Raw genomic sequence first — 11,028 nt, 5'->3', positions numbered from 1 at the left:
TTAAAATTTTATTTCAACTTTATAAGTACATACATATGTACACTTGTTTGAATGTACAGTTGTCCTCAAGTAATTAAGCCAGCGACATATTGACCAGTTTTGGCTGTTCTTCATTTGTTTATTTGATGTTTGTTAACTTTTTATATGTAAATATCTAGCTCATATGCATATGTACAACAAAACCATATATGTACATATGTACATACATAAAAAAATTATAAAAATTGCACGGTTCAACAAAATTTGGTCGTATTTTATCTCACACACGGAACTGAACTGATTGATTTTTTATGCTGATTTTAAGTGCATTTACTAATTTTTTTTAGTACGTCCAGTTTTTGAGAGAAAACAGCTGCGGCCAATAAGAGAGTAGCAAAAATCAACTTAGGTTTATTTGTCTATAAAAATAGTTCGATCCATGATACAATAAACAACTTTTTGATTAAAAATCAGATTTTTCACAATCGCTCAAATGTGAAAATTTCGAAGCGGCGTTCATAAATATTATAAATATAAAAGTTGTATTAACCTCTACCTTTTAAAAATAATTAATATCATATCTTCAAAATGTTTAAATTTCACATTAAATTCGATAACCACTCGCCAAAATCATTATTTTTAGTTCGATAAAATTTTAGTGAACATATTTGAAAATTTTTTTAGTATCCTTATGTCACCTGATTATTTCACAATATGTATAGCTAGCCAGGCTATAACGATGATACGATTGTTTCTGATATATTTCAGACACTGAAATTACATACATATTTCGAGTTTGTCCTTTTAACTGCATATCTTTCAAGTAACTTGAAGGTGGAAACTACTTTGGGACCCGTGGGCCTCATGACTTTCAGAGAAGTCAATATTTTCCATTTTACGTATACATACTTTGACAATACCGTTATTTCTTTGGGTAAAAATATATATTTTTTACTGTTCAATATTGGTGGGGGTGTGAAATAAAATTGATGATTTATTGTTAGTATGCAAACCTAGAACTACAATTATCAACTTATTGAGTACTAGTTCTGGACTTGGGGTGTGGAGCGGATGCGGAGGGGGAGTGGCACATAAAACAGCACCCATTAGAAAGAGAATAGCCAAACTTTAAGAAAAATCGACCTTTCCTTCTCCGACCCCTCTGCAGACCCCTAGGGATCCATTGGAAAATAGGATAAAATTAGCATTTTTACAGAGAAAATGTAGACTCGGGTTACGCCAGCCACAGCGTGGCTGCGAGGTAAGCCTTCGGCCGCGCTTAGAAAAAATTACCCTCGTCAGTCCAACTCCGGCTACGCTGACCCCAGTATCTTTTACAAATAAGTCCATATTTAAAACCGAATTTATTAATAAATTTTTATTATTAAACTTTAAAAAAAAATCATCAAAATTTCAAACTTTTTTCAGAATTTTTAGAAAACTTTCGAATATGCCGTTTTGTAGTCAATTCAATTCAAGTTTAGTATGATATATAAAGTTCAAGTTTGAAATCACTAAAAATTACCGCTATTTTTTATTTTGACGACGATGAATACGTCTTACGTTTCGATATGGAGGCTATGCTCAAATGTTGTAGTTGTAATTTTTAGAGCTTCACGAAAACGCTTATACCACGAGAACTAAAGAAGCGATTTCAAAGAAGAGTGTGGCGTTTCAAAGACAAAATTCCAAACCTATCAACCGATTCATTTTTGTAAGTAAACAATTCGGTTTCTGTCGTACAAACAACGGTAAATATTTGCTTATTTTGGGGTCAATTTTAAGCCTTTAAAGTGATCTAGCAACTTATGATTTGCAGATATAACTTTCATTTACGGCTTATAGGTTCTTTGGAGCAATAGAACTATTTATAACTATAAATTCAACAAATATTGAGCACTTTAAGGCAACAAATTTTTGAAAAAATTAGCAATTTTTTTATTACCAAAACGTTCGAAAACCGCTCGAATGATTTTGTTTTTGTTTTCTTTAATCAAAAATTCGAGATGGTTCCTTTCATTTGGTATATAGGAAGTATTGGTTGATATCTTCTAAGTATGTATGTTTATTTGATTCAAATATATGGGCATAAATGATTTTCCACACAAAATCACTTCGTCATCGTTTTGCAAACACATGCATGCGCTGGAAGTGAGAGAAGGAGACAAAAAGTATGTGTGTCTATGTATGTATTTCGGCTTTTGAGTAACAGATTGCGCAATATTTATAAAAGGCAAAGGTGTAGGGGAATATGTAGATGAAGATTATGATAAACATAAAAGCAAAAACAAAGATAAATATAAAGAAATATATGAGGATGAAGATACCAATAAAAGTAAAGATGAAGATAGATTAAAATAAAGGTAATTTTAGAGAAAAGGATATAGACAGAGACTCAATTTGGGGACTATTTCGGGATTTTAGTGATTTTAGGAATTCTCGGGACTTAACCATATAAAAATCGACATTTTATCGGTTTTGTTATTAATATTTTTTATAGATTATGTTATCGAAATTTTTTATCGATATAGTTATTGATTTTGCTATCGATATTTTCGGAAGTTATCGATAAAATAAACGATATTTTTTATCAATTTTGTTACCGATATTTTAATCGATTTTGTAATCGATTTTTTATAGATTTTGTTATCGATATTTTTATCGATTTTATTATCGATATTATTACCGGTATTTTTATCGGTGTTGCTATCGATATTATCGATTTTGTTATCAATATTTTTATCGATGTAGCTATCAATATTTTTATCGCTTTTGTTATCGATATTTTTTTCTTAGGGTGTGCTTTCGTTTTTGACTTTTTTTAAAATTTTGATAATTTTTTTTTTGAAATTTTGATAAAATTTTTTTAAGTTTAATTAATTTTTGTGAACTTTTATTTATGTATGTGGTTTCTGTTATAGAGGGAACTACATATATTTTATACATACATACATACATATCGTCGTTTAAAGTACAAAACCGCGTATCAAGATAATACAAAACCGCGTAGGTGAGATTACATAAATTTTTGTTTAGTGAGTAAAAACATTATTTTTTCCAAATTGTTCTCTCTTTTTTTAAGGCAATCGAATTTCTAGCTAGTAAATATATTTCAGAACGAATGGATAAGGCTTGAGCTAAGAGCTTCATTGAGCAAATCCAATTTTTTACAAACAATTTTAGTTATGCGGTTTTGCAAAACGACGATACGCGGTTTTGTACTTTAAACGACGATATGTATGAACATGTATGTACCTATACAGAAATTTCAATTGTATCAAAATACTTTCCAATGACGATTTCTTCAATGGTTTAAGCGTATAAAAATGTCCGGTGCAGTTGAGGGATGTTTTATATGTACTATTAAAAATTGAAAATGCTTCGCAAACACTGGCCACAAGGCATTGAATGTAAACAGCGTATTACTTGTACACACAACATAAATATGCATAAAATAAAGAAATAAATCCAGAATGCCAATGCACTTTTCAACCCAAAATCAATAACGTATCGATGGGGACCAGCCAAGCGGATAAGCGAACGCATTTTGCTCACTAAAGAATGAGTGTGCATGCATATTTATGCAGTGGGAACGTATCGCGGGCGCTTCTCTTCTGACCCCTCGAGTATCGCTTGTTTTTGCTGGCATATGATAGGGTGGATGGGGTTTCCGGGAGTAATTCAACTTTAGCTCAAAAAAATACCATATGTACATACAATTGTGTATGTAGATATGTACATATGTATGTATATTTTTATGTTGCACAACCACATCTACACCTAATAGAATGCAACACAGTTCAGTTATACTATATATCTTGCAGTTCATTTTTGACTCCCTCCCGCTCAACAACCTTAAATTAGGCGTGACTCTATCCGTACATTCAGATATCCAAATATTCCTAGATACGAATATTCAGTTGATATCCGTTCATTTTGTTGTTCGGAGATTCGAATATACAGATTTGTTACATATTCGAATATCCGGATTATCCGGATAGTAAAAAATCTGGATAGAACTCCCAGCTCTACTTAAAATGAATAAGCACACACAAATACATAATCACATACACATGTAAATTTGTATCGCATTGACATTCGTCTGCTCCTGCAAATGTTAGCGCCATTGACTTGTGTACTCTTTGACTGACATTATTTTACAAAAGGCGCGCGCGACCGTTAAGTAACTCATTGAAGGAGAAGCACACACATCCGAACTTTGGAGGAAAAAAAATAAACAAAACAAAAAGGCAAACGAATGCAATATAGAGACATTTGTGAAAGTAAAGAAATAGATACCAAAAATTTTCAAAGAAATCGCTGCCGAGCGGAGAATGATTTAGCGAAGAAAGGTGGTGAATATTTCCCATTCAGCAGGGTGTTCCAGTATGCAGTTTTTCCATTGGCTAATTAGACATCATGTTAGTGTTGTTGTTACTTATATGTGTTGCAAAGGAATAGAGCTGCGTATCGTTAAAGTACAAGTTTCAAAGCACTGAAAATTACTGTTGATTTTTTAGAATTTTATATGATAGGTGTTGCGTATTATCTTCCCTATTATTATTTTGTCCATAAGTTACATGGAAGAAAATGCTGCACACCCTTGACAAAAAAAAAAAATCCTTGAAAAAAAAAAGTAATTTTTAGTGACTTGAAATTTGCACTTTATTATACTAAAATTGGACTGCATAGAACTCGAAACTTTTCTAAAAATTCTGAATAAAAAGTTTGAAATTTTTATGAACATTTTTTGTGAACTTTTTTCAATCTTTGAAACTGTTACTTACACACTTATGTGGCTTCTGTTATTATATTAAATTCAATTTGGCCCCGTTTAAATTGTGAAATGAAAAAGAGCTTTTCATAAAATGCACTAAATGATTTAACTGGTTAATTTTTTTTATTCATTTTTTTTTAATAAAGGCTTCTTATGGGGAACGTTTTTTTTTATTTTAATATTATTATTATATGGAAATCAAATTAAAGGTAAAAACTTTTACTATCTAAATTATGAATTTTTTCCAAAAAAACGTAATTTTATGAAAAAATTGTTACATTTTTTTTTGTTTTTTAATAGTCTTGGCTTAAAGATATAAAAGAGTATGTAGAAATAAATAAAAAATAAATAAAATACCGACTCCTGGGTAGAAGAGCTACCTATCTCGGCAGCGATTGAAACGCCCTATTTCAGAAAACTTTTCAATATCGCCCTACTTCAGCATTTGGTTAAAAACACCCTATCTCAGAATTCGGTTCAAAAATTAGCTGAAATAGCTGAAAATTAAACATATATTGAATATGTGCTGAGATTGGGCTCTTTTGAATCGGCAGCTGATAGGGCGTTTTTAAACCGAATTCTGAGATAGGGCGTTCTTCAACCAGATTCTGAAATACGGCGTTCTAGAAAAGTTTTCTGCGATAAGGCGTTTTTGAACTGGCTACCGAAATAGGGCGATCTTCGCCCTATAATACATTTGCGGAGCTTCTCCTCTGAATTGTGGCGTGCGCCTTGATGTTGTCACACAAAGGGGAGGGACCTACAGTTTTACGCCGAGTCCGAACGGCGATGGTATTTTTATGAGAAGCTATTTTCATTGCATAAATATACTCGGAGGTTTGCCATTGCCTGCCGAGGGGCGAAGAAAATTAGAAGAAAAAAAACTTATTTATTTTATGTTGGGTTGAATCGTTCGGATTTATGGTTAATTGGCTGGCCAAATTTAAATAAGAATAAAGGAAAAGGTTGGTAATGAAAATAAAATGAAAGTTTCATAATTAATGCAAAAAAAAAAATTATATTAGGAAAGTACCAGTTATTACCTTTAATTTTATGTACATATTTTATTATGATCTGTTAAGTTTTAAGAATTTAATGTTTAGTGATAGTAAAAGTTATGTGCAGGTATGTATTCTACGATATTAGATACACATTTTCCGCCTCTGGCAACACCGACATTGTCAACTACGAAAAATCAGCTGTTTATGGTTATGGCACCTATAATCGATGATATGTAATGTGGTTATGGCTATGTCAATGGTTATGGCCATGGCGTTATGGTATGTCACCACTAATTTAATCTTAAAAGTAGGTACTATCGATCTGTATTTTTAGTTTTTCCATAGCTAAACGGTTGGTACACTCTTTGTGTTCCCATAAAAGAAAAATTAAATGCTTTCCCAGAAATGTATGACTTTCTTACATGCAATAAGTACTGTTGTTGTTGCTGTTGTTGTAGCGGCACTACTAAGCCCCCCCTATTTCGGGTCTACGTTCAATCATTGTCGTCAAGCTCAACTAACGGGAGGATCAGGAAACGAGCGGTTTCGATGGGTTCGGACCAGAGGGAGAGGGGTGTTAGTTGAGTCGGATTGAGCTGGCATGTAAAGAGGTGGTTGGTGTCGTGGGGGGACTCTCCACATGCCGGGCACTCATTGGGGATATTGGGGTCGAGTCTGGACAGGTAGCTGTTAAGGCGGCTACAGTATCCAGACCGTAATTGAGCCAGGGTCAATAAGTACTGTAATTCCAGTGGGTTATCTTTCCCCTCCTTATCACTCCCAACTCACATCCCATACAACTCGCTAAAATCCAACACACCACAATCAAGCAATGCGCCCGCTTGCGCGCAACGAGCGAATTCGGTAGAAAAAAACCATGTAATAAAACAACAAACATAACATTAAATACTCACCATTTTAACCCCGCATTTGAAAACACAATGCAAACATTTGAAATGGCGAGAGGTATATGTATGCACTTGTGTATGTGCCCTGCGTTGATTTTGTTGGAATTAAATCCCTTCTCCAAAAGAATACTTTTTAATGTCTACACTTTTCACTTAATAACCATTAGCACAAATTACTATTTTACCATTGTATATTTTTGTATAAAATAAATTTAAGAAATACGTTTTCCACCGTCAGCCGACATTTGTCAGCGAGCAACGAGCGTGCATGTAGCTCAACGAATGGCTTCGACAATTCGACTTTTGTATGAAGAAAAAGGTGCGTGGCGCACGAGACGAGAATCCACAGCGGTTTGTTGTTGGTGCGCGTATGCCAGCGCCTGTTATTGTTTGTGTTGTAACGTTGGTAGTCTGGCACACTTCTTTATATTAGTTTTTTTTTTTTAACAAAAATTTTATTCAAATTGTTAATTTACTATACATTCCGTCAGTTTTCCTAATCTGTCACATTAACCCACAAAAAACTTTTGCGATTTAGCTGCAATGAACTAGCCACAATTGCTTTGAAATTTCCGGTACCGAATTTTTTCATCTTCGCCATTTATACTTTTCACAGCCTTTATCAGCTACTACGCTTTAACATCAAATTCGCTGGTGCTCGTCCGCCGTGCTGCCGTTCTACGGTCTCCGTGCCATGCCCGCCTTGGAACGAGTATACCGCTCCTGTAAGTGTACTGCCCCACTTTCGTTTCTTTCAACTTTTAGTATCTTCACGATTCACAAGCCGATTTTACATTTATTACAAAAGTTTCTAGGAGTTTTTTGCTCACTTTTAACTTAAAAATTGTTTATATATTCAACTTTTTACTGCACAAAATTTACTTCAAAAACGCCAAACGCGACACGATGCTTTTCGCAGCGAACGAACAGTGAAACCGAGAAGCGAAAGACGAGCGAACGATGGCTGACGGCATTGCCAGGCAAAATTAATTGAAGATTCTTGAAATACACTCAGAAGCAAATGAATTTCTGAATTAAAAAATTAATTAAACCAAAAAAACATGAACCAAAAAGATCCATTCATTTACATATACAGAAAGACCATAAAGGTTAGGTACAGCGAATTTGTTAGAATACGGGCAACTATTTTTTAAATATTTTATTTTTCGCTCATTTTTTATATAAATATGGTTAATTCTACAACAAAAACCCCAAAAAGAAAAGCTCCAAACCTTGTGCAAAATTAGAGAAAATTCTACAAAATTTCATTCAAATATTGCACTTTTTATTTACGCTCTCTAAAAAAATTTGAGTATGCAGTTTTTCAGCCCATTCAATTTTAGTATAATAATGTGCAAGTATGAGGAAGCTAGGACTTACCATTGATTTTTGGGAAATTTTTTTGTTGAAGGTGTCGCACATTTTTTCCATATAAAAAAATTATCAAACGCAGAACGTATACTTAACCGCAGTCTGCGTACGCAGAATTTTGTAGATTACTGGAGCCCTCAGTGTTGCTTACTACAGTGTTGCCACTGATCAATGCCTTTTCATAAACTACCTTTTCAACTACAATTTTTCGTGCTATAATATATCGTAGCTAAATATAAACTACTTAGTTTTCAACAAAAAACCTTATTCATTAGTAAATTTCAAATAGTTTAAACGTATTTTGAATAGGAAATAACTTTTTTACCATCTGCAAAACTGACGAAGTGGCAACAATCTATAGAAGGCAGAAATCAGCTGACACGGAAAAATTTAAATTCCGCAGCTTTCTGCGCTTCATTTAGATGGCGCTCTGGTAAGATAGATCGTGTCAGCTGACTCGGGTTTACGTACCGGTAGGTTTACGTTCTTGACTAATTTCAGCTTTAATTGTAGCAGTGCTGGAAATTTCCAGTGGAATATTAGTTTAGGTACTAAAATTTAGGTCAACTCGCACACAGCCTAAAACTACATAGGCAACAAGAATGATACAATTAATAGAATTGTTCGCTGCACCGTGCATGGGCAACTAATGGGGCAAGCAGTGTTCCCACCCTGCTGCGATTGCATTAAATTTACTGCTTTACTGCACTTTTGCTGAAAAATCAAAAGGCAGTGCCCAAGGCGCATCCATATAAAAGTATGTTTAGATATAAACATAATCTCAATCAAAGCTAGTTTTTAATCACCATGTTTACACAGGCTCAGATTATTAGCCGTCAAATTTTTGTGCTTGTTATTCTCATATCTCAAGGAAAAGTTACGTTTCTTCTCTGTACCACCCTACCGCTATATTAGCAATTTCAATAATATTTAAACTTAATATTTTATTAAAAAATACCTTTATAAACCTTTTTTCCTTGCCAGCTGCCATTTCTGTTTAGACTGCTTTTACACAGTTCAAGTATGACTGCTTTTACACAGTTCAAGTGTTGAATTCAATTCTGCTTGCATATGCAAGAGAGAGTGTGAGAAGAAAAGGGACGAGTACGCATGCGTCTGTACGGTCAAGTCGTTTCAACTTTCTTGCTTTGCTTTTGAAATTTTCGTTGTTTCTTATTTAAAGAACCAAAAACTTTAATTCAACAGAATTGAAGCATGTAAAAGCAAATAGAAAACACAAAAGATAATGATCAAAAATTGCTTTCAAGTACTTGAATCATGTAAATCGGGTGTTACTTTTACATTTGGCATTTCCCCTCTTCAGCGCAAAAATAATCGATGAAACTAGGCTGGATACCGAAAAGTTATCGGTTTATTCTGAGATTATTTTATAACTACAGATTATGGAGGGAGGAATTTTGTATGGCTAATCCATTTCTTTAATTACAGAGGGAGTAAAACTCGTAAATTATATTATATTATATTTCAATGTAGTATAAGCATATAAGTAAAAATCCCGTGTATTTTGTTATTGATGTTTGGTACTTAAAATCGCTTAAAAATTACTGAAATAAACCACCGACAAAATACAAATAAAGAAGCAAAACAGAAATAGCAAACTTCAAAATTACGAACCTCACACAGTTTTTTCTTAATTGCTATTACAAATGGTTGATTCTCAATTGGTCAGAACTGGGCCCATACTCCGTAGTTCGAATCGATAGTAAATTTGTTCGAATTCGAAAGTTTGGTACTATAAAAGTGTTAGGCGTTCGAATGTAAATTGTTTTCGATTCTGTTCTAATTGGTTCATGCATTTTTAGCTCGTCGATACTGTTTAGTATTCGCAATCTTTACTCGGTACTTGCCAAAAATTATCGATACTACTCAGTACTCATGAAAAGTATCGACGTTCTGTACTCGGTTCTCGTATCGTTCTATCACAAATTGTGATTATAATATTAAAAAATTTAAAATATTAAAAAATTTACATTAAAAAATGACTACGCTGCGTCCATTCACTTGCGATGATCTCTTCAAATTCAATAATGTGTGAGTGCAACGTTTTGCGTGCAGTTTTTTAAGTGTTCTAGCTCAGCCATTGCCTAAGATTTTATAAAAATTATGCCATATTTATTAATTTACAGCAACTTCGATCCATTGACAGAAACTTATGGGCTTTCTTTTTACACACAATATTTGGCTAGGTGGCCTGAATACTTCCAAGTGGCCGAATCGCCAAGTGGTCAAATAATGGGTTATAGTAAGTAAAACATAAAGCCCTGAGATGTTTACTAACCGCTTGTTTATTCTCTCGCGCAGTTATGGGAAAGGTAGAAGGACACATGGAAAATTGGCATGGCCATGTAACTGCATTGACGGTTTCACCTGATTATAGGCGTCTAGGTCTGGCTGCATTGCTGATGAATTTCTTAGAGGATATCTCTGAAAAGTATGTTTGAGTATTAAAAAAAAATCAGTATGTATTTACTTTATGTCTTATACATATATCTTCAGAAAACGTGCCTACTTCGTTGATCTATTCGTGCGCAAGAGCAATCAGGTGGCAATAAATATGTACCAAAATCTGGGCTATATCATTTACCGCACCATACTCGATTACTATGCAGGCGAACATGACGAAGACGCTTATGGTATGCATGGAAAAGTTCATATTATATTCTTATTTTCTTGACTAACATACAATTCATTTTTTTGTTTAGACATGAGGAAGGCCTTATCTAGGGACGTGGAAAAGAAATCTATTATACCATATACACATCCGGTACGGCTGGAAGATTTAGATACCAATTAAGATTAAAAAGCGCATTTATTTGCTGCTTGCGAACATTACAACAACATAAGCATGCCTTAACATTAATAATTCATAAATAAACATTACCACAAAGTCAAGCAAATTATTTGCATACATACATACAATAAATATTATAAATGTATACCTTCTGACATGTGGCTAATTGGATCGTGTTAA

The 11,028-nt window shown here is 33.6% G+C and overlaps 1 protein-coding gene across 1 annotated transcript; it reads left to right on the top strand.

The window, feature by feature from the left end:
- Positions 1-9,941: 9,941 nt before the first annotated feature.
- On the top strand, positions 9,942-11,028 carry LOC118751850 (N-alpha-acetyltransferase 20-like). The gene is made up of 5 exons (XM_036486676.1): positions 9,942-10,088; positions 10,184-10,299; positions 10,359-10,488; positions 10,554-10,690; positions 10,760-11,028. The coding sequence occupies exons 1-5, from the start codon at positions 10,036-10,038 to the stop codon at positions 10,849-10,851; spliced, it is 528 nt and encodes a 175-aa protein (XP_036342569.1). The 5' UTR covers positions 9,942-10,035; the 3' UTR covers positions 10,852-11,028.

Source organism: Rhagoletis pomonella, unplaced genomic scaffold (genome assembly GCF_013731165.1).
Source record: "Rhagoletis pomonella isolate Grant_MI unplaced genomic scaffold, Rhpom_1.0 Rhpom_scaffold_01042, whole genome shotgun sequence".
Classification (NCBI taxonomy): domain Eukaryota; kingdom Metazoa; phylum Arthropoda; class Insecta; order Diptera; family Tephritidae; genus Rhagoletis; species Rhagoletis pomonella.
The sequence above is the reverse complement of the archived record's forward strand: the minus strand, read 5'-3'. Positions and strand labels throughout refer to the sequence as shown.

Coding starts and splice junctions, on each gene's coding strand:
- LOC118751850 (XM_036486676.1), top strand. CDS start 10,036: ATGACTACGCTGCGTCCATTCACTTGCGATGATCTCTTCAAATTCAAT. Junction 10,489..10,553: donor TTAGAGGATATCTCTGAAAA/GTATGTTTGAGT, acceptor ATATATCTTCAG/AAAACGTGCCTACTTCGTTG. Junction 10,691..10,759: donor ACATGACGAAGACGCTTATG/GTATGCATGGAA, acceptor TTTTTTGTTTAG/ACATGAGGAAGGCCTTATCT.